This window comes from Periplaneta americana, chromosome 12 (genome assembly GCF_040183065.1).
Source record: "Periplaneta americana isolate PAMFEO1 chromosome 12, P.americana_PAMFEO1_priV1, whole genome shotgun sequence".
NCBI lineage: Eukaryota > Metazoa > Arthropoda > Insecta > Blattodea > Blattidae > Periplaneta > Periplaneta americana.
Window position 1 is genome coordinate 160507763 of NC_091128.1, and position 25270 is coordinate 160533032.

General features: G+C 35.9%; 2 protein-coding genes across 4 annotated transcripts in view; one reads left to right on the top strand and one right to left on the bottom strand.

Moving 5' to 3' along the window:
• LOC138711065 (uncharacterized) overlaps positions 1–10703 on the top strand; it is a 110486-nt gene extending 99783 nt beyond the window's left edge. Inside the window, exons 3-4 of the mRNA XM_069842373.1 lie at positions 4631–4922; positions 8735–10703. Coding sequence (XP_069698474.1) covers positions 4631–4922; positions 8735–8855 — 413 coding nt within the window. The 3' untranslated portion in view covers positions 8856–10703. The remainder of the gene's footprint in view (positions 1–4630; positions 4923–8734) is intronic.
• A 1770-nt stretch (positions 10704–12473) lies between these two features.
• LOC138711066 (uncharacterized) overlaps positions 12474–25270 on the bottom strand; it is a 137134-nt gene continuing 124337 nt past the window's right edge. For all 3 annotated transcript variants that reach the window (XM_069842376.1, XM_069842374.1, XM_069842375.1), the window contains exons 16-21: positions 23347–23539; positions 21605–21776; positions 19485–19638; positions 19072–19184; positions 17673–17880; positions 12474–15694 (exon numbers count right to left, since the gene is read on the bottom strand). In XM_069842376.1, coding sequence (XP_069698477.1) covers positions 15331–15694; positions 17673–17880; positions 19072–19184; positions 19485–19638; positions 21605–21776; positions 23347–23539 — 1204 coding nt within the window. In that variant the 3' untranslated portion in view covers positions 12474–15330. The remainder of the gene's footprint in view (positions 15695–17672; positions 17881–19071; positions 19185–19484; positions 19639–21604; positions 21777–23346; positions 23540–25270) is intronic.

Genomic DNA, 25270 nt, shown 5'->3' on the forward strand with positions numbered 1-25270 from the left:
AAATAAGAATTTAAGAAGCTTCGCTGTGTGTATCAACCATCATTCCCTATTCCCATCATCTCTTTTTTTTTCCTTCCTTTTGTCTAATTTCTGTCAACAGCCACATTAGAAACACGCTTAATTTGAAAATGTAAATGTACTTATCAGTGGGATCGGTAGAATTCGAACCAGCGATACTTGCGAAGCTGTAGCTCAACATTTTTAACCCCAAAGTCACGGAGGCAAATGAGGAAAAAAAGAGAAAGAAATCTCTCCATGAAAGACGTAATTTGCGTTATGTCAGCATGGCTCTGAATTTGAAATCATAAAAGAACAGCTTAGATAAAATATCTGTTGCAATTTCTTATTTTTGAAAAGCGTAAGACAGTACACATTGTAAAATATTACGATGCATTTCAAATGAATGTAACTTATGCACATCGCAGCTGTATAATTTATGTAAATACTTTATTAAAACTAAATGTTTACTCACCAGAAAACAAGGCACACAAATATTATAATACTGGTACATTTTAACCGCCTTCACACATCACGACAGAACCTGACTTAAACACACACCACGCAGAGATCATGATTACGAATAGCTGAAGCATCGCCTTCGTAATAACACAGTCTAGTATACAGTCACGAAGCTCAATACGTAGGGAACATGCATCCATAGACAGTTATTAATCACTAGGATCGCTACTATCGCCTTATCACAGACAATGCGAAATATTACCGGTACAGTCTAATGTTTCTAGTACTCTCATCACCTCAAGCTTCGTATCTGTATATACTAGACTGCGGTAATAATCCGTAATTGTAGCAATACTTGAACGCACTGGAGGGGGGGGGGGACCAACGAGCGGATCGAAGGGATATCAAAACAATATCCAGGTTTTTTTGCTCCTATCCTTTTATTTTAATTTCCTTTTGTTAATTTACTTTCCATCACATCAAATATAAGCAATTTTAATATTCTAATCGTAAATATAGAAAACAATATTAAGGTAAGCGTTCACTACATCGTATCGCACTCATCGTACACAACGGATATTTTAAGTGCAGTGCGTTCACTGTAACGGCTTCACATCATCGCCTCATCGGATTCCCCTATCAGCTGTTTAAAACATGACGTCGTACGTTATTGACATTACTGAAAGCAAAGGAGTTGAGGTTAGGTCTATTAATTACGTCTGTTAGCGAATAAGAATTTGTAATTGCTTCTTGCGTCTTAATTGAAGAGGAAGAAACGAAAGAAATGTTGGTTACATAATATATTTGCAAAAAATGACTTGATTACTGTAATGGGAACGCCTCAAATTATATAATTCTTTGCAATTTTCTACACGCAAAATAAGTTTTCCGTCTGCCATTTTGATGCGACACTGAACATGGCACAACATAATAGTAACAGTTGACCAATTAAAATTGATTTATTAAAGAAGGCCATGATCGCACCTATCGGAACAGTTGCCCATTTTAGAAGCCTTGGCCTATCCGAGAAACGTGGACGGATTTGCAGTGAGGCAATGCGTGCGATACGATGTAGTGAACGCTTACCTTTATAGTCTGTTATTTTAATAAACATTGTCTTATCCACAGATTATGTCAGTGCCATCTGTTGATTTCATAGTTACTTCATAAGTCATAAGTACAGGCAGTTTCAGAATTAATTTATTTCACGGCACGACAGGGGTTTACATTCAAATTAAAGAAAGAAATAACTGTTCAATATTACCCTCAAGACATTACAATTTTTACAACTTGTAACAGTCATTTTAGTAGCTCTGTGGTAGCGAGTCTGCCTCCAGACTAGCCAGCCCGGGTTCGATTTCCGGCGGAGTCAGAAATTTTCTTGCAAAATTTCTACCTCGGGACTAGGAGAGATGGCGGTGCACAACTTCTAATCACTAAATTGTGCACGAACACGTCTGAGTTAAATCCCAAATCTCTCCGCAGTGCATATGAAGAGAAGGCATATGTCACTGTTGATAGTGATTCGTCCGTCGGATGGGGACGTTAAGCCTGGCGGCCCCCTTGGTGCTATTCGACAGGAGTAGGCTACATGCCAGCACCGGGTTTCTCCTTCTCCCTATCATCATCATACTCATCCATTCCCTACACTATACTTGTTTTTTTTTTTTTAATGGGACATGACAGTTAAGCGGCCGTGCTTGGAACTACAGTGCCATGTTGTCAATATGGACTACCAGCTGCCAGCTGATGGTAGCTAGCAATTGTCGTTAAGATGACTAACGTTAAAACATTCATTGACAATTGACGCGAAGGTAAGAAAACAATACAAAAATCGACAGAGAATCAAAGACGAAACGTGCCAATGCTAATATTGTGTCCACAATAAATTAACCAAGAGAGCTATTAAGCACCCGCCATATGGAAACTGTAAGTTTGGCAACTCAACCGTTGTTACCATAGCAACAGGCCTACCACGCTATGTGACATTCAGTTGTTTTTCCGATCGCAACGCTCCTGTCATGTCCCAGCTTTCAAAAAAAACAAGTATACACTTACACGAACACTTAACATACACTCACCCTAGTACACGACATAACTCTTCACAGATTCACATCATGCATAACGTGGCCTGCCAAAGTGATGTGCAATTTGAAAATGCCATCTATCCGCAGTATGCGGAACCCGAATCACGCAAAGTGAAGTGGGTAGGCATTAGACACACACATACATAATAATTTTAACACTGGTGATTCTTGCCAAGTTTCCTAGTCACTTCGAACTCATAACTGACGTTTGATTGAAAGAAAGGTGCTAATAAACAAAGACTGTAGGGCTGGGGTACACCACTTCGTAGCACATATATTTTTTTTTATTGGGTTATTTTACGACGCTGTATCAACATCTAGGTTATTTACAGGGTTACAGCACCGAAAGTTACCCAGCATTTGCTCGTATTGGGTTGAGGAAAAAACCTCAACCAGGTAACTTGCCCCCACCGGGATTCGAACCCGGGCCACCTGGTTTCGCGGCCAGACGCGCTGACCGTTACTCCACAGGTGTGGACGCACATATAAATTGACTGACATAACTTACAAAATGGAACACCACTCTAAGGAACATGATGTGAAAAACCAGCTTCATGCCCACATATATAGTGTCTTTCTTACATAGACGAGCGTCAGGGCATTGTACGAAACCAAATTTTAAGTAGTTGCTCATATACTTAAGAGTGAATGCAAACTTTTGCTTCTGTGTGTTGGTAGTTCTTCCCTCCTTTTGCTTATCCTGGAGTTCACTCTGTGGATTTGGGGTGGATGCAGCACTAGTTGTTGCGTCATAAACACCATCAATACATTTCTTAATACCAAAATTAAGCAACGTCTCTTGTCTTTTATTTATAATAACACTTAAATCTACACACTCGTACCCATTACTTATTAAAAATAAAACAACACGATACTCGGGTTTTGAAACAAGCACGTATACACTGCAATGCGAACTTGTATAATATTCAGTATCGAGAACCGGATATAGACTGCCTCAATTTTCGATTTAAGGGTTAGGTACAGCTTACAGCAGTACAATTTTGGAAATATTCAACATTTTTTCCTCCATTACTGTATCTTGTACAATAATGAAAATTAGTATGTGTGAATCACTTCCTTCTATACGAAAAAAAAAAAATATTTTTACGATTTAAAAAAAATATTTACATTTATATATATTTTTTTTTCAAAATTCAAAGTGGTGGTAGTTCACTGTGCAGTGATGAAGCGTTCCCCTCATAACTCAAAAACTATCCAACATTCTGTAATGAAATTTTTTGTGTGTATTTATGCATGTTATATCTACAGTATGATGCAAAATCACTTCTCTGCGTTTGATAGATTGTCTGATAAAAAAATAAATTCATTTTTAAAAAATAGTTCAAATCAGTATTTTCTTCTAACATGAAATAAAAAAAAACATATTTATTAAGAAATGTAGTTGAAAGAGTATGATATTGTAAACATGAGTTTCAGCTATAAAATAAAAGGGCGAGAACATAAAAAAGTTAACAAGTTTATGAGTTATGAGGGAAACGCTTCATCACTGTACAGTGAACTGCCACTATTTTGAATTTTGAAAACATAATAATCATAATTTTTTTAAATCATAAAATATTTTTTTCATGTAGCACAAGGTCAGAGTTTTACACATATCAATTTTTATTATTGTACAATATACAGTAATGGAGGAAAAAAAGTTTAATTTTTCCAAAAATTTTAGTGTTGTAACCTGTACCTAACCCCTTAAGTGAAAAAAGAGGTGTAATAATAATAATAATAATAATAATAATAATAATAATAATAATAATAATAATGATGATAGTAACAGTAATAATATGAATAATATTAATATTAATAATAATAATAATAATAATAATGATAGTAATAATACGAGTAATATTAATAATGATAATCAATAATAATAATAATAAATTTTCCAAACATAGAAAAAAATTAATGTTTAAGTGGAGTATATTACAATAAATTATCTCTAGAGACAAAGTGGGGAAAGTAGACAAATCTCCACATCCCTGGAATTCACACCTGTTCCCCCCTTCATCCACTACTTGTGGCTAGTCTTAGCACAGACTCAAATTGGTCAATTTAACTGCTTGTGTAAGGTGCTGCCATTGACTGCTTCAAGTGTGTGTCCCTGAACGGAAACTACCCAGCATGTGACGACCCCTTCCACAACAACTTCACTACCGGGATCTTGGAGGCGCCCTGCATGGGCGGACGCAAGGGCCGCAACGGGCTGTTCCCTGCCACGGCTTGCATCAAGCTCGCAGGAGTGTACGATGACACGGGCGACCGCATCACGGTGCGGGGCTGTGCCCTGGACAGCGGCACGCTCACCACCGACACGGAGATCATCCGCATGTCCCACTGCGGCGGCTTCTACTTCGACGACAGGTAACACTGCGCTGCTGGCGAGTGCGATGGCTCACAAGGCTTTGCAAGACTGGCCAATACTAACACGTTTTATTGTCAAATCACTTACAATATTAATTAAAAGTCTTTGATTGTCTTAAAAGTAAATAAGAACATGCCTTAATCCAGTCATTTTCAACTGGTGTGCCACTATACATTAGTGTGTGGCCATTGATCCACTGGTGTGCCGCTATACATTAGTGTGTGGCCATTGATCCACTGGTGTGCCGCTATACATTAGTGTGTGGCCTTTGCTCCACTGGTGTGCCGCTATACAATTAGTGTGTGGCCATTGATCCACTGGTGTGCCGCTATACATTAGTGTGTGGCCATTCATCCACTGGTGTGCCGCTATACATTAGTGTGTGGCCATTGATCCACTGGTGTGCTGCTATACATTAGTGTGTGGCCATTGATCCACTGGTGTGCCGCTATACATTAGTGTGTGACCATTGATCCACTGGTGTGCTGCTATACATTAGTGTGTGGCCATTGATCCACTGGTGTGCCGCTATACATTAGTGTGTGGCCATTGATCCACTGGTGTGCTGCTATACAATTAGTGTGTGGCCATTGATCCACTGGTGTGCCGCTATACATTAGTGTGTGGCCATTGATCCACTGGTGTGCCGCTATACATTAGTGTGTGGCCATTGATCCACTGGTGTACTGCTATACAATTAGTGTGTGGCCATTGATCCACTGGTGTGCCGCTATACATTAGTGTGTGGCCATTGATCCACTGGTGTGCTGCTATACATTAGTGTATAGCGTTTGATCCACTGGTGTGCCGCTATACATTAGTGTATGGCCTTTGATCCACTGGTGTGCCGCTATACATTAGTGTATGGCCTTTGATCCACTGGTGTGCCGCTATACATTAGTGTGTGGCCATTGATCCACTGGTGTGTCGCGAAAAAAAGAAAATAGTGAAAGTTATCATAGTAAAAATTAATTGATGAATAGTAAAAAAAAAAAGAGTATCAAGAGTCAGCACTCAGCAAATGCAGCACATCAACATTCAGTAAACTCTGTGTAGGTGTGTGAGCGGCACACAATGACTGACGCGCAGCCAGGGTTGCCACGTCAGTGAAGTTAGAATATCGTAGAAACCTTGAATTAAACTGAATTTGAATTTAAGGGGGAGGGGACACTAAGACCCATCACTGCGACCTTATTAGATCTATTGCGTTGAACTCAAGCTAGGTGCATTCCCAAACGCACAGCAGCTGACTACACTAAGGTTCGTTGAGTACCCAGACTTCGAGCAGACAACTCTCCTCGTACCTAGGCCAGCCCCCTCTGTGCATCACCAGCTGGCATTCGGGGAATGCTATGGAAAGATATTGACGGAATGATGTAGATGTCTAATATGAGGAGAATCCAGAGAAAAATCCAAACTGCGACCTTTTCCACCACAACAGTCAATGGTTGAGCTGTTTAGACTTTTTTCCATTGTTAAGTGTCAAAATTATAACACAACGTTTCGAAGAGTGCCTCTCTCTTCGTCTTCATGTGAAAACCTACTGTGGGGATCGTTTCCTAATGTTTCATTATTTCACTATTTCCACTGTTGATTATTAGTGTCTATTATTCCTTTTTGTTGGTGTTACTGTTCCATATTATTAGTTCAGTTACAACCACGGAATTCTTCTTTTTATTCTATATATTTCACGTTACAACAGCTTATGACATAGTGTGTTCCGTCTTTATATTTCATACCGACCTGACGGTCGTCATTCAGACAGGCTAGCTGTTTGGCTAGCTGTTTGTAACGATCCCCACAGTAGGTTTTCATCTGAAGACGAAGAGAGATCCACTCTTCGAAATGTTGCGTTATAATTCTGACAATTAACAATGGAAAAAGTGCAAACAGCTCAACCATTGAATATACAACATCATAAAAAATAAATTTAAAGAAAAAACAAAAGTTTAGAATATACAGCATCGTAAAACAATAAATTAAAAAATTAATTAATGTTAGCAGTGTTTTCCCTTTGTGCCTGACTCCAAGTTGGACACGTATGTTGCCATTTTATATTAAGTCAACTGCATTTATACAAGGAGCGCACTCAGTTGAGTGACTTGGTGGCCGGGATTCCACAGTAATATGCATAGTAATCTGTTGTTCGAAGAATCTACGTAAAGATTATTATTTTTTTTTGTCCTACGGAATACATTTATTATGGTAACGATTAATATTAGAGGAGAAAAATTTGTTCCAGCGCTGTGGATCTAACCCGGGTCCTTGGTTCTATGTATCAAGCGCTCTTACCATTGAGCTACGCCGAAGTTCAATCCACAGCACCGGATCGAACCCCATATTACTGCATTTTACTGTGGAATCCCGGCCACCAAGTCACTCAACTGAGTGCGCTCCTTGTATAATGGCAGTTGACTTAATATAAAATGTCAACATACATGCCCAACTTGGAGTCAGGCCACAAAGGGAAAACACTGGAGGAGAGGAGTTCGATCTGGTGCTGTGGACTGAACTTCGGCGTAGCTCAACGGTGAGAGCGCCTGATACATAGAACATAGGACCCGGGTTCGATCCCCGGTGCCGGAGCGAATTTTTCTTCTCTAATATTAATTGTTACCATAACAGATATATTCTGTAGGACCAAAAAAATAATAATCTTTACGTAGATTAAAAAATTAAACTAAAAACATAAAATTGAGAGTATATAAAATCATAAAACAAATTTTAAAAAAGCATCATAAAATAATAAATTAAAAAAAATTAAATTAACAAACAAAAGGTTTAGAATATACAGCATAGTAAAATAGTAAACTAAAAAAAAATTCGGAATATGTATTATATGACGTTCTTGTGTTAAATTCTATCATACCTGGTTTACATGTTTCGACCTTGAGGGTGTGTTCGTATGGTGTATAGTAGAGTCAAAGAGTGTGTGTGTTCTGAAATTGAGTTATGTGTTGAAAAGACCAGTTCTGAGGATGACCCATAAAAGGTCGAAACATGTAAACCAGGTAAGATAGAATTTAACACAAGAAAGTCATATAATACATATTCCGAAGTGATAAAGTCTTAAAAGTTGTGTAATCAAGATGTATTAAAAAAATTAACTTAAAAGCAGAAGTAAAAATTGCATGTTTGTAAATAATTGATTAAATGGCGACCTTACTCGTGTTAATTGTGTAAGCATGTGCTGCTTACAGCTGTTTCGGTGTTTCTTCACACCATCCTCAGAGCCTACTAGATCTCGGCGTCATCTCGAACTTCGCTGCCTGTTGTGTGGGTGCGTTCGATTGTTGAGATGACGTCGAGATCTAGTAGGCTCTGAGGATGGTGTGAAGAAACACCGAAACAGCTGTAAGCCGCACATGCTTACACAATTAACACGAGTAAGACCGCCATTTAATCAATTATTTATATTCAAGTGTGACCAGCCTCATGGTCTAGTGGTCAGAGCTTCTGGCTATAGTTCATGAGGTCCCGGGTTCGATTCCCGGTTAGAGTCCAGGAATTTTTCCTTAAAGGGGATTATTCCTGTGTTCGTCCATGGTCTGGAATTTAGGTTAAGTTTAGATTTAAGACCTCTCCTGGCACTACATTATCATAATCATCCTATCACATCATCGGGGTAATGTAACTCCGCCTTCCAGGCGCCCCAACCTCAGAAGTGGGTTACAATTAAGCCACGGCCAAGAGAGAAGACCAGAAATGTCGAAAAGACAACCTGGTGGCATTGGATATAAAAAAAATATATATTCAAATGTTAAAAGTAGTGTACGAAAGATTCAACATGGATTGCATGTTTGTATTACAGATATGTTCGAGGCTGCCTACAAAGCTGTGATGACGCCGATGCCTGCAACAGTGCCCCAACAACATGGAACACTGCCCATGGACTGCTTACGTTGTGTACACTCATACTGATGGCTAGGTAATGTGGACACTGGGAACCATGCGGTTATACTCAAGTATCTGCTGTAAGTGGAAGGAAAAACTCATGAAGTAAGTACATTCATAGATTTCGTAAGAGGAAGCAGTGATTGAAGAAACCAGAGCAAGTGGACTGCAATACACAGTGATTGTGAAACGTATGACAAAAGTGGGGTGCAATCTGGCACAGGACTGGAAGGAAGAGAAACAAGAAGCCTAACCGGAGCTGTGGTGAGAGGAACAGAGCTCGAGCTATACAACACGTTGAACACCAATCATGACCCTGCATGCTTTATATTTATCTGTACAGAAACTAGCCACTCGATTGTACCATTGCCTGCTGGGTATTCAAGGCAGAGACAACTACCGAAAGATAAGGTGAACGGATGACTGCTGGAGTTTTCTGATTCAGTCTCTTCTGTCCAACTACAATTATTCCAGGAAGCGTGCGAAGTCTGTAGTATTCTGTAGGAGGAAGTTCGCTAATTTAAGGGCCTTGTAACAATGTTCTCTTCCAAAATTATTTGACTTTCCATAGTTTTGATACTTGTTATCTAAGTTTTCCAGTAAGATAATCTCGGGTGAGTGTGTAAAGAGAGGTAACTCCAAAATTGTGAAAAATCAGTTATCTAGCTACAAAGGGAGACAAACACATGAAGAGTACCGAAATTATCAGTTACCTCGATAGGCCTATATACTATAAAAAAAATCCGTAACTATCGATGATATGAGATATTCCTCGACACACACTGGTTCAGAAGAAATTGGTCTGCCTTTGTAGCTAGATAACTTATTTCTCACAAGTTTGGAGTTTTCTCTCTTCACACTCCCACTCGAAGATTATTTTTAATAGCATGCTACAGAACACCAATTCTCCATTTTATTATAAATTTGGTTCTTTAGTGGAAAAATATAAATGAATCGGTCATTGTTAAAAGACACTAAGACGAACTGGACATTTTAATGGATTTCTTAAGCTTTTTCTGGATTTGGTAGAGGATGAAACAAATTAATTGAATCGGTCGGAGCTAAAAGGAACGAAGTCAAAATATGTAGTTTGTGGTTATGCAACAATTTGAACAACGGATGTCAAGCGCATCGAAAGGAGGAAGAAGGAACTAAGACTTTTAAATATTCTTTTGTCTTCTACAACATAAAAATATATACATTTGTGTTATTAGTGGAATATGTTTTGCTTCTCCTGAAAAGTTGTGAAAAGTGACTTAGTTCCTTTTAGCTCCGACTGATTCAATTATACTTTCTAGCTTGGTATTATCATGGTGAGTGATGCATAAAAACAACAAAAAAACATAACTTCACAATCACTGAGCGAGTAGAACATCTTTCTTCGAATATCTCAATACAGAAAAAAATGACTTTGTGCCTTTTAACGGTGACTGATTCAAATATGTTGTTGGCTTCCTTAGCAGTGTCTGACGTGCAATAGAACAACAATACTCCATTTTCTGCATTAAAAAGAAACAATGTACTAACGCACTTCTGCAAATGTGATATAATATACTGTGATATATATTATATGATATATCGATGGTATTTAAATAAAAAGGCTTAACCCGAATTTTTTTAATTTTACTTTTTTGCTGTAATTAGCGTAATTAATTAAAATTTAATTACAAAACGTGAAGATATGTTTTTGATAATTATTTTTACATTCCTTTCCTTCATATAAGGTAACTAATAGCAATGTGTTAAAATTTAATTTTTGTGGTTCCTGCAAAATCTTTCTTTTATGGGATAAGCCCTTTTACCGAAACATCATCGATATGATATGATATGATATGATATGATATGATATGATATGATATGATATGATATGATATGATATGATATGATATGATATATGATATATGATATGATATGATATGATATGATATGATATGATATGATATGATATGATATGATATGATATATGATATGATATATATGATGTGATATGATATGATATGATATATGATATGATATGATATGATATGATATGATATGATATGATATGATATGATATGATATGATATGATATGATACTGTACGATATATGATATGATATGATATGATATGATATGATATGATATGATATGATATGATATGATATGATATGATATGATATATGATGTGATATGATATATGATATGGTATGATATGATATGACATATGATATATGATATGATATGGTATGATATGATATGATATGATATGATATGATATGATATGATATGATATGATATGATATGATATATGATATGATATGATATATGATATGATATGATATGATATGATATGATATGATATGATATGATATGATATGATATGATATGATATGATATGATATGATATATGATATGATATGATATGATATATGATATGATATATGACGTGATATGATATGATATGATATGATATGATATGATATGATATGATATGACATATTAGGAGCATTTTTAAATTGTATTATGTCCAACAAACAAGGTTTTTTACACTAATGACGAAAAACTGAATTACTTGTAAACTGGACAATTTTTCATTACACTACACACAACCACTTTTAAGCACTTGTTTGAAAGTTTACAAATATGACGATCTGAAGCAATCAGACTTCATAGCATGAATGACAAAGTACCGCAAAAGTATAAAATTCTTAATAAAATGCTCCTCAATATATATATGATATATGATTATGAATAATAAGAAAGGCACATTTTACAACACCAACAAAGAAAGCTTTAACAATACCGGTACTAAAAATTCACACAGTACAATAAATTCACCATAATGCAAATTACGTTTGAGATTTTGGTGTGCAACTGATAGATAGTGCATATCTAGTGGCACAATCTTGCTATACTGTAGTCTCTCCTTTTACGCCAGAACTAGTTTGCTTGTCTAGGCCTTGAAAATATAGTAGGCAATGGTTGTACAAATGTAAATTTGGTGACTAATGCAAGTCAGGATTTCCTCTCTGACGTTGCCTAATTTACATAAGCGACTACTATTGTAGAACTCTGCAGAGTTGGTAGGTAGCAAGCACTTGTACCTTATATTTTTCATACTGTCGCAGGTAACGATGTGCAAGTTGTCTGGTCCTGCTATTACTCCACGAGATCGGTTCTGTTGCTCAGCATTACCTCACACCTGTTGCCTTGCCGATATCATCACTTAATGACTTGCACACTTTGCCTCGACACGATTTCACTGAAGTGGACCAATAGGAAGCCTCTAATTTATATGGAGATGTTGAAAGAGAATATCTATTTATGATAGTTTCTCTGTTATAGAAACACAATGTATTTTTATGCACGTGCATTAGATGTAGGTCTAGCACGTCAACTACATACAGTGTTAAAGAGGCAGAAGCATAACTCAAGAAATCCAAAAAAAAAAAAAAAAAACGACCAAAATTTTTATGCAAAACAGTAACACTGTATTTATGTTGGCGGTTGTAATATAAACACAATATTATGCCTTTACGAGATGTAGCACACGACAAATGGAGTGTGCAGGTGCCCTCCATTGTCTTCCAGTTGAAATTGCACTCTTGCGGCCTCAATAAAGCATTTATACAACAGATTTCTGTGTAATAATATCTCACACAAATGACTAGTACCAACATTATACAAAATATTGTACTTTTCATTAGTTTTAAACTATAGAAAATGTATAACTTGTAAACGATATAATAAAAATATTGTACTTTTCATTTGTTCTTTGAAAAGTTCCAGATATGCAAGAAAATACTAATGTTCGGTTCAGTGGCGTAATTAATGATGAAGGAGAGGGAATTTACAAATGCTAAGAATTTCCAGTATCATGCCACCTAGAATTTTTAGAAACTGTCCTCTACAATTAGTAAGTAGTAGATCTTTATATTTCTCCACTTCCATGCCACACTATTGTCAATCAGTCATTTTCGATACAGCTAGTAAATAACCACCATTTCTCACAGCGTTCTGATCTAACCGCACTCGTTGCTTTTTTGGGAGTCATTCTTCTGAAACAAAGTAGCAGTTAAAGAATGATTTGGCACTCAGTTTAATATAAAAAAAGGTAACTCTCTGTTTATAAACTTCTTCATTTCTTCAATCTTCGGATGAAACTTCAATATCTTCCCACATCACACACAGAGGAAAAAACCGTATTGAAAATAGCCTCAAAATTATGACACACCACTCTTGTGACACGATATGATCACTGCAAAATCTATTACCACACCCAACTAGTCCCAAATACCTTCCTCTCTTATATTCGACCAATGACTTCCTCCAACATTTGCACACAATAATGACATAATCCAGTTTTATCACCATGATATTGCACTATGCTTACAGAAGCACCCCTCTCCTTCGCTATAGTCCAGGGTGAATCTTCCTTTCTTTGGTATGGTGGACTGTAAATCTATCTATCTATAAACCAAAAAAGTATATGCAAGGTCTACCACAAGCCTGAACAAACCAAACCTAACATGTCACTGATCCTCGATCTTACTAAAAGTCGCTTATTTATCTTTATCTTTCCAGATTTGACAGAAGGGATACATTTCCTTAAAATCCTCTGTCAGATATAGTGAGAGCTGTTGATATATTATATGTAGCAAACATTTTTCTTGAAATGTTTCTTTTAAATCAATGACATTGCTGCTTAGCATGTATTCAACTGTTTCTTTTAAAACAATGATGTTGCTGTTCAGCATGTCAACCGTTTCTTTAAAACAAAAATGTTGCTGCTCAGCATATATTCAACTTTTCTTTTAAAACAATAATATTGCTGCTCAGCATATATTCAACTTTTCTTTTAAAACAATAATATTGCTGCTCAGCATATATTCAACTTTTCTTTTAAGACAATAATATTGCTGCTCAGCATATATTGAACTGTTTCTTTTAAAACAATGATGTTGCTGCTCAGCATATATTGAACTGTTTCTTTTAAAACAATAATATTGCTGCTCAGCATATATTCAACTTTTCTTTTAAAACAATAATGTTGCTGCTCAGCATATATTGAACTGTTTCTTTTAAAACAATAATATTGCTGCTCAGCATATATTCAACTGTTTCTTTTAAAACAATAATGTTGCTGCTCAGCATATATTCAACTTTTTTTTAAACAATGATGTTGCTGCTCAGCATATATTCAACTTTTCTTTTAAAACAGTAATGTTGCTGCTCAGCATATATTCAACTTTTCTTTTAAAACAATAAAGTTGCTGCTCAGCATATATTCAACTTTTCTTTTAAAACAATAATGTTGCTGCTCAGCATATATTCAACTTTTCTTTTAAAACAATAATGTTGCTGCTCAGCATATATTCAACTTTTCTTTTACAACAATGATGTTGCTGATCAGCATATATTGAACTGTTTCTTTTAAAACAATAATATTGCTGTTCAGCATATATTCAACTTTTCTTTTAAAACAATAATGTTGCTGCTCAGCATATATTCAACTTTTCTTTCAAACAATGATGTTGCTGCTCAGCATATATTCAACTTTTCCTTTAGAACAATAATGTTGCTGCTCAGCATATATTCAACTTTTCCTTTAGAACAATAATGTTGCTGCTCAGCATATATTCAACTTTTCTTTTAAAACAATAATGTTGCTGCTCAGCATATATTCAACTTTTCTTTTAAAACAATAATGTTGCTGCTCAGCATATATTCAACTTTTCTTTTAAAACAATAATGTTGCTGCTCAGCATATATTCAACTTTTCTTTTAAAACAATTATTATATTGCTGCTCAGCATATATTCAACTGTCATGTTGCTGCTCAGCATATATTCAACTTTTATTTTAAAAACAATTATTATATTGCTGCTCAGCATATATTCAACTGTCATGTTGCTGCTCAGCATATATTCAACTTTTCTTTCAAAACAATGATGTTGCTGCTCAGCATATATTCAACTGTTTCTTTTAAAACAATGATGATGTTGCTGCTAAGCACATTTTTATTGCTGATATTAAACTGATCCTTTCAAAACAATGATGTTACTGCTCAGGATATATTCAACTGTTTCTTTTTAACACATACGTATTTTAAAATTACTTTTATTTTCAATGCCGATATTCAACTGTTTCTTTTACAACAGTGATGTTGCTGCTCAGCATATAAACACATAGGTTTGTTAAAATCAGTCTTTTTATTTTGAGTGCGGATATTCAACTGCAACTGTTTCGATTGCAACAGTGATGCTGCTGCTAAGTGTATCTTATTATATCATTAGCAGTGTGATACAAGGATATGATCACAGTTAATACGCCTCAACACTGCCAACACATATAGACAGTGAATTCGGTACACTTCCTTATTAGTGTTCCTGCTTACATCTCGAGGGACAACCCTTAAAATCGAGGTCATTAGTTACGCCACTGATTCGTTAGCAATGTCAAACACGGTGACTGTATTTCACTGTTGTGTAAAGACCACTGCCACTGTCTCACATTTTGATGAACGTCATGTCGGTTCAGAGAACTGTCACCGCCTGCCCACTTGCCCCACTGTTGAGCTCCATGTACTTGCTGAGCTCCGTCGATGAAGAATGTGTGGATGACAGCAGGGGTTCCCTCACGTAAGCACATGCCGAACCATCTGTAGAGGGAACGCCACTTCCTGTTATGAAGTTCATGGACACCGAACACTTCCTGAACGTCACGTTCGGTAGCTGTATGTCCAGATGTTCAGTATCATCCTCCATCTGAACAGAAGCAAGAGGTACATCCAGGCATGGAGATATCAGCCGTGGGTTGTTCGCCAAAAACTCCACGATCTCCGAGATGTGAGGCCGTCGCTTGTGATCAAAATTCCAGCAAGATCGAATCAGACCTTCCCTGTAACAGAAGAGAACAGCGCTCATCATAGGAGAGACGTCAGTACACAAACACAGGCGCCTCTGAAGTGTCAGTGGTCCTTGAAGGGCTCAGAACCAAAGGTGACTAACCCACAATTATAAAATGAGTAAATAAGAGTTGATATTAAGAGGATCCTGACAAAAATGATTGGTTTCACAATTTATTTAATTGGTCTACATTGAATAAATACAAAAAAATATCATAAATCTATAACGATATATAGTTTCCAAAAAAGGCTTAATAATGAACAATATAAAGTTGTGGATTTGTCGCCTTTGGCTCTGAGCCCTTCCAATACAGGGTGTTTAAAAAATACGGGGCATAATTTCAGGTATGTATTTCCCACATGTAGACAATCAAAATAGTTCATTACAACATGTGTCCGGAAATGCTTCATTTCCGAGTTATGGCCTTCACAACATTGAAATTCACCGGAACGTTTTTCTTTCCGCAGGTCGTTGTCATTACAGAAGATGTTCAAAATGTCCACCTCCTGCTTGAATACAGACCTCACATCGATGTCTCATTGACCTGCGAACACAATCCCAAACTCCCGGAGTATTGCATATGTCCTCAGAACATGCCACAATTCGATTCCGAAGGGATTCCAAATCAGGCACCGGAGACGAATAAACCAATGATTTTAAATGGCCCCACAAGTAGAAATCGAGAGGGTTCAGATGAGGTGAGCGTGGAGGCCACGCAATTGGGCCACCTCTACCTATCCATCGATCAGGAAACCTTCGATCCAAGTACTGGCGAGCCGTACAACTGAAGTGTGCAGGAGCGCCATCATGCAAGAAGTGAATGTGTTGACGATTGATCAGTGGAGTGTCTTCTAAAACATGAGGTATGGTTCCGGTGAATTTCAATGTTGTGAAGGCCATAACTCGGAAATAAAGCATTTCCGGACACATATTGTAATGAACTATTTTGATTGTCTACATGTGGGAAATACATACCTGAAATTATGCCCCGTATTTTTTAAACTCCCTGTATAGAATGAATGAATGAATGAATGAATGAATGAATGAATGAATGAATGAATGAATGAATGAATGAATGAATAAATAAATAAATAAATAAATAAATAAATAAATAAGTTGCTTAGATAAAAGGGAAGTACACAAGGGGTATCGTAAGTAATGTCATTAATTTCAGGGAGTTATTGTTCGAGATATTTCAAACAAAAAAGTTTAATATAATTTTGCTCATTTTTGCATTCTTTTCGAGAAAAAATAGTTTTATATGCAACATTTCATAGCGTGTTTTGGGTAGGCCATTGATTTAATTCCCAATATGCTCAGTCAATTTAAGAGAGCACTGTATTGTGATAATAAATGATTGAAAGAATTTTAGTTTTGTCCTTTAAATATGCAGAAATTTTACCCGAACAAATGTAACTTTTCGTTCTGCAAAGGAATTTTACAATGTTACATTTCTTCAGATCAAATTTCTACACATTTAAAGGACAAAACTAAAATTCTTTAATTCATTCACTATCATAATACACTGCTCTCTTAAACTGACTGAGCATATTGGGAATTAATTTAATAGCTTTCCCAAAATACGCTATGAAATGTTTCATATAAATTTTCTTTTTCTCAAAAAGGAAGCAAAAACAAGCAAAATTTTATTAAACTTTTTTGTTTGAAATATCTCAAAGAATAACCTTTTGAAATTAATGGTATTACTCACGGTTCACTTTGTATAAAAACATCAAATATTGTATTTTGTGATCCAAATATATATCAACACTTACTTTAATTTTTGAACGTCTTTTTAATTTTACCAGGATTAGACTTTCCAAACATTGACAACTCTGCATTTATGTTATCATACTTCACCACCACACTATAAATATGTTGGAGTTTCGACCTCAGCCACTTATATGTTTGTCCCAGCCCTTAAAAATAATAGTGTTAGAGTAATTTTATTTTAGAATGGTGGCACTCACAGCTGAGGCTTCACACCCATCGGGATGGACAGTGTGTTCCCATTCTTCACATGTTCCAGCACCTGATTGTTGCTCATGCCTTGGAATGGGAAACTGCCAAATGTGATCATTTCGTAGAGGAGAACGCCGTACGACCAGACGTCTGAGCTTGGAGAGAACACTCCCAGTGCCAAGCTCTCTGGCGCCATCCAGCGTACAGGCAGCATGCCTCAACAAGCAACAAATTACATTCTCAATCGTAATGCAATAAAAAAACTCCATGACGTGTCAACAACGTCACAACCACCAATGGATTGTGAGAGTTTAAAAGTTTTACATTCAATGTCCTTTACTCAGAGAGTTGACAGGTACACTAATAATTACATTACACAGTTTAAATATTATCATCATTATCAACAACAAAAACAACAAAATTAAATACATTCTAAGGCTCAACTCACACGGACCACAACTTTGCGATTATTTTGCAGTTTGCGTGTGCTTGTGCTGTGGGCGGAACCGACCACAAGCGGACTTCTTTTTTGTGGTTGCTTGAAGTCCCTATCGACCACAGACAACCACACCGCAGCTTGCTATTTGCCAACAAAGCGTCTGTCGTTTCCAAAGATGCGGTGTTGCCAGCAAGTGGTTGGCATGTGGTCGGCGTGTCACACGTGTGAGTTGCGCTCGACCACTGACAGCGACAATTCTGCAGTTGTGCTGTGGGTGGTACCGACGTCGACAATGACTTCAGTTTGTGGTCCGCGTGAGTTAGTATCATCTGTTTCCATACAATTCAATACTAATTCCTGACCGCCCACAGCATAACCACATAGAACTGCAAAATAATCGCAAAGTTGTCGGCCGTGTGAGTTGAGCCTAATAAATTATCGTAGGTATAACAGAGTCTAACGTATTCAGAACTATCTGGCAGATATTCCTAGGAAATGCAACAAAAAAAATAAATAATTAAAAAAAAAAAGCGTGTCTGGCTGAGAACTGCGCACACAATAAAAAATATACAGTATATTATTAGTATTACATATACAGAAATATGCATACACTTTGTATACTATACACACAGGGTAGAAGATAACCTATGACTTTCCTTTTAAGGAGTGATTCTGTGTGATCAAAGAAACAAAAAGTAAAAAAGGATTAGTATTATTTTGTGCTTTGTGAAGCAGGTTTTGAGAAATTTCATGTCATTTATCATAGTTTTCACATTAAAACTGGACAGCGCGCCTAAATAAGATGCAGATTATTATCATAAAACATATCCTGCAGTTTATCCCCCTCCACTTTCTCCCCACAGTAAAATAGTCTGACATCGCCATTGATCACGACGAGAATAATTTTGAAATTATTTAGTGAAAACTAGAATACATCCATGTCGTGCAACAAGACAGAAATCACTCACCCTTCCTACTGAACTTGTAGTAGTCGTTCTCGTACATTGGACGCGTCATACCGAAGTCCCCAAGCTTCACCACTCTGGAGGCATTGACTAGACAGTTACGGGATGCCACATCCCTGTCAGAAAAAAGGAAAGGAATTCTCCTGTATTAAGCAAATATGCCCAATATTAAATATAATATAACAATTTCGGAATATTTATTATATGTCTTTCTCGTGTTAAATATTACTGTACCTGATTAACATGTTTCGGTCTGTTATTGACCTTCTTCAGAACTGGTTGTTGCTGGTCTTGGCGTCTTTTATTTTGTTTCCTGTGGGGGTGTGTTTGTGTAGTGTAATGTGGAGTCAAAGAGCGTGTGTGTTCTGAAATTGAGTTGTGTGTTGAGAATTTCTCAGTTATTGGTACTCACTCACCTGTGCACATATTTAAGTTCGGCCAAGTAGCTTAAGCCGCGAGCCACATCTATGGCCATCAGAGTGAGCTTCTTGCTTGAGATTTCATCAGACTCTTCCGCGATTCTCTCATTGACCAAGTGTCGTCGAGCAAGCAGAAATGTCTTCAAGTCCCCTGTGAGGATTACATAAAATACAGGTTCTATGCTTTCAAATAAATTCATGGACTTGTGTTTACTCAAAGTTGTCATTTGTCCCCTATTTTTGTGGACATTTCCTGAAATAAAGTTCATGTTTCGAATTGATTTTGTATTCAATTTGTAAAATAAATTAGTGTAATATGAATTTGACGTGGATAAAAAAAAGTTTTAAATAACGTTTGTACCTGAAAGATTTATATGTAAATCAATATATGAAACCTAGCAACAAAGAAAATCGTCACAACCGGAGACGAGTATTTCTCTCAGTCTTCTTGATTTTTTTCTGATCACTATTATTAGTGCAATTTTAAGTAAATAACAAAACACTCAATGTCACCACAACATTTTGCAATCAGAACTAGATAAGTGGATTGCGGTGGGTCTCGGTGGTCTACCAAAGTATGCAATTCCTTGTACTGTACTGTATTGTATTTATTTACATTCCATGGTATTCATACATTGCTTCACAGCTAGAATATTGAACATGTCAAAAAAATTTAATAGTACTACAAATTCATAATTACAGTCACAGTCTAGTTGACATATTTACAGAAGAGTTTTACAATATAGTCTACCAGTACAACACAAGGGATTAGTATCAATACTTAATACAAGACAGAAATATTTATGCAGTGTTGTTGAATGTCATAAATTCACCTACAGAATAGAAGGCGTGAGAAATTAGGTACTTCTTTAATTTGGCCCTAAATAATCTTATGTTTTGAGTTTCATTTTTTATATTCACGGGAGGCTATTAAAAATGTTCACTGCCATATAACGCACTCCTTTTTGATAGCATGATACACTTGCCAATGGAGTATGAAAGACATTTTTGACGAGTATTTCTACTATGAACTGTTGCATTAGTTATAAAGTTTTCACGAAGAGGTTTATTAATGAAAAAATATACTGACAAGCCATGGGCATTATTTGTAGTTTTTTGATTCCCTAGATTTGGCACCTACTATTATTCTAATTTCTCTTTTCCTCTTTAGGAATATACTGTTACTATCTGTAGAATTTCCCCAGAATATTATTCCAAAACTCACTACCGAGTAGAAGTATGTAAAGTACCTAAAGTAAGGTAATGATATTTACTATCTCTTGCATAGATCTAATAGCAAAACATGCTGAATTTAGTTTGAGGGTAATTTCTTTAATATGATTTTTCCAATTTAACACAATGTCAATTTGTAAGCCAAGAAATTTGGTTGTTGTTGTTTCTAATAGTGACCTGTTGTTAATTATTGGACTTGAAATTTACGAGGTTGAATTTTGGCAGGATTTAAATTGGATTACGTTAGTTTTGTTACAGTTTAATACTAATTAATTGGCTTAGAACCAATCACATATTTTGAGGAGAACTGCCTCTGTTGTAAGTCTCATGAAGTCAATCTTCCTCGTTCGGAAATGATAAAGAAAATGAAGTAGCTTACATCTTTGATACAAAACCAATTAACAAAAATTACATTTATTATTCAACACTAAAAAATGTGGTAAAAATGTCACTTTCATTTCCAAAGCATCAAATGAAATAGGCAAAAATAAATTACGCTTATTTTTTATCATTGTAATTCGTGAGATTAGATTAGATTAGATTAGATTAGATCTTTATTAGCCGAATAGAATTACAAGCATTCATGGCGTCGTCAGTACACAGTGAGAAGATGCATATGGAATTAGTATTATCATCACTATATCTGAAAATGAATTTTCTTTATCAAAATAAAGAGAGTGAATTGTATTTGAGAACAGTTATATTTTGAGAGGTCAATTTTTCTTAATATGCTATTGTAAACGTGGCAAAAAAGTCATGGCTATTAGTATTTTGTGGATTATATTCCAATTAGATGGGTACTTTCTCCAGCTCTCACTAGTCATTTCTAAATGGCTGTCACAAAAATTTCCAAGAAGAAAGATACATAGTAACCTGATTCTTACCATACAGCATGAACTCCATGATGGTGTACACCGGTTCGTTCTTGGTGCACACACCAAGAAGCTTGACGATGTTCTTGTGGTCAAACCTCTTCATCACTTCAGCTTCACTCAAGAAATCAAGCTTTTCCTCCATTGTTGAACCGAGCTTGAGCGTTTTTACTGCAACTGCCACCTGCAAAAGGTTATTGTATTGCATTGTATTTTATTTCGTCCTAAGGATCTTATAAAATGACACTGGACACGTCAGAAGAAAATTAAAAACTAGAATTAATTCTCAAACTAATACAGTACATATTAACAAAAAAATATAGCTAACAATAATAACAGAGTATTATAAGGATAACTAGTTTTATAGTAAACAACTAAGCAAAATAACACCTTGTATAGTTAATGTTAGAACAGTTTTTAAAGAAAGAGATCCTATTTATGGGAGAGAGTTGCTATTGTATGAGACAACCTATAGTAAGAATTTTTTCCCACAATTTCTGGGGAGGACTGAATTTTTGGCCAAAATGGTAAAATAAATATTTGTTTTTTTTTTACATAAATAATTATCTTATACATTTGTTTAACATTCTGTCCTATATTTAACCCCTGCTAAAAGTTCTGGCAACCATTTTTAAAATGCTACGCACAGCTCTTTTAAACCTACTACATCCACTAAAAATGAAGTTTTCTCAAAACTACGTTTTTGATCAATAATAAAGTTCCCAGCGATTTTCATTTGTTCCGATTTACGTGAAACTTTGCAAGAACACTCAGCATACTTCCAATACACATGGAATCAACTGTGCATGGAATTGGCTTTTCACTGAAATGTTTCGTGATATGAATTTTTAACTTTAAAGAAAATTACCAAGCAAAAATTATGATTTATAAGAAAATTTGTATCTCGTGAATCAATTATCAAATTTAAAAATCATGCGTAATTTTCATCATTTTCCACCTCATCAAAGGATAAACTTCCTTTCCCCCCCCCCCCCCCCGTAGAATATTCTGGTCACGAAACATAATCATATACTGTACTTTGTCTTTTCGAGATTTACTTCCAAACTTATCTCTTTACTTGCTTCAAGTAAAATTCCTGTGTTTTCCCTAATAGTTTGTGGATTTTCTCCTAACATATTCACATCATCGACATAAACAAGGATCTGATGTAATCCATTCAATTCCAAACCCTCTCTGTTATCTTGTGTTTTCCCTAATAGTTTGTGGATTTTCTCCTAACATATTCACATCATCGACATAAACAAGGATCTGATGTAATCCGTTCAATTCCAAACCCTCTCTGTTATCCTGGACTTTCCTAATGGCATATTCTAGAGCAAAGTTAAAAAGTAAAGGTGATAGTGCATCTCCTTGCTTTAGCCCGCAGTGAATTGGAAAAGCATGCGACAAAAACTGGCTTATATGGACTCTGCTGTACGTTTCACTGAGACACATTTTAATTAATCGAACTAGTTTCTTGGGAATACCAAATTCAATAAGAATGTTATATAAAACTTCTTTTTTTAACTGAGACATATCCCTTTTTTAAATCTATGAATAACTGATGTTCTGTACCCTTATACTCCCATTTTTTCTCTAATATCTGTCGAATATCCTGTATTACTGGACAAAACAATAATAATAACAACAACACTCATCAGTGCTAGATGTCAGGTAAAGTATCCGAGGACTTCGATATCATTCAATCAATCTTGCTTTCTTTGTGCAGGCTTCCAGCACATGCATAAGCTTACCCATCCTTTGTCTTCAAAGAGAGCTTCCCCACCATACACCATCCCAAAAGCACCTTCACCCAGTTTGCGGTTGATGACAACTCTGTCTCGAGGGATCTCCCATTTGTCAAGGCTGCCCATGTTGTGAGCTGCCAAGAGATCAATGCCTAGGGACTGGATGATATTCTGCGTCTTCTGCACTTTCTTGTCGTATCTGTAACAGATTGATATCGCCTATGTAAAGACTAGGCCAACTTTGTCACTTACACAGTATGCAAGACACAATACAGTGAAACAAAAAATACTAAACTTCTTCAATTTTAAACGATGGCCACATGATGACTCAGTAGCGAGGAAAAAATTGTTGTCTTGAATATATAGAAAGTTTCTACATTCCTAAAGTATGAAGTTTAAAATCGTTGTTTGTTTACTTGTGATTCATTTATACCATCTGTCTCTCTGGCATCCTGATATAGAGATAACAAATGTTTCCCAAGTCTTGCTAAACTTCCACATGCAGACAGAAGATCTTCATTCACAGTCTCATAGTCTGTTGATTATTTTATAGAGAGCACTTGTAACAGTGTTACCAACCTAGCAACTGTTATCAGTAGTCATTTGCTTTAAGAAGGAGGAGATTAAAGTACATTTCCAAATTTGAAATTCTGACAAAAATTGAATGATCGAACAATAATTAAAATTATTGAACATAACCTTTGTGATATATATATAATATGGTACTGGTATTTAAATATGTTGTTGTTTTCTAATGCCAGGCGTTTGACAATAAAGTCATTTGACCTCTTGCACTCCAATATTTTTCAAAGATATTATCATGGCCAGCCACTGAAGCACAGATTTTGAGGTGTTCCGAACCTATTTCTTGGTTTGAGTTGCACAATGGACAGTTAGGGGACTGATATATTCCAATTCTATGCAGGTGGTATTTAAATATACTATTATGAACCAGTGAATAAATACCAAGTAGTAAATTGGTCGCACACACTGTCGGCAAATACTACGCCAATTTCATAAAATTCTGTTCAGTAGTTTCAGAATTATCACTGACATGGATTTTCAAAACATAGTTAAAGGGAAAAGTGTTTTGAAGATATGATATGCAATGTGATGCCATGTGCAACGTCTTGCATTAAAATTCATAACTTTAAAACTATTACATAATTATTTAACCAACATATTTTCGACCATGAAGATTGGTATAAGCCCTATGCCCATAATATTGCAGATATATTAATAATTTTGGTATGGTGTGTTTTAGTACTATCTATTAGCAGCGAGTGGCTAAAATTTCAATTCAACGTGTGCTATAATAAGTGAATAGAGTGTACCTAATCACAGGCATGTAGTGAATTTATAAAAAAAAATATGTTTAAATTCAAAAATGATTTTAAGCGGGAAGATTTACTCTAGAGTAACCATTCTCTTTTTTTTATTTTAAAGCTTAATGTGTAAAAATGAAAGAGCTATGATAAATACTACTGTATTATAGGTATAGTGCGTCTAGACATAGAGTGAACTTGCCACCTGTTTACATGTAAATCTGGTAGTAGGAGCAGCTACTCTCGCCCAGTTCAAGGCCGCCGCAGTCCACTCGATCTCTAGACGCACTGTATTTATGACTATTTGAAGATAGGCTATTTGTATCATTATTTTGCGTGTGGATAAAGAGCAACTTCCCTTAAGTATGTAACTCGTCCCTCCCAATTGAACCTATGGTCCAACTGAAGAACGTTTCATCACAATTTATTTATTTTCGAATATTATATTTATCCTTCAAATCATCCAATTTAAGTAATAGTATGTTCAATATGGAAAATTCTCTCTCCAAAAATCACTGACAAGGTAGTGTTCCGGAATCAGCACTTCAGAACACAGAACAAGAACACTATGTAGACTTTCAGCTCCCCCCTACTACCATTAATGC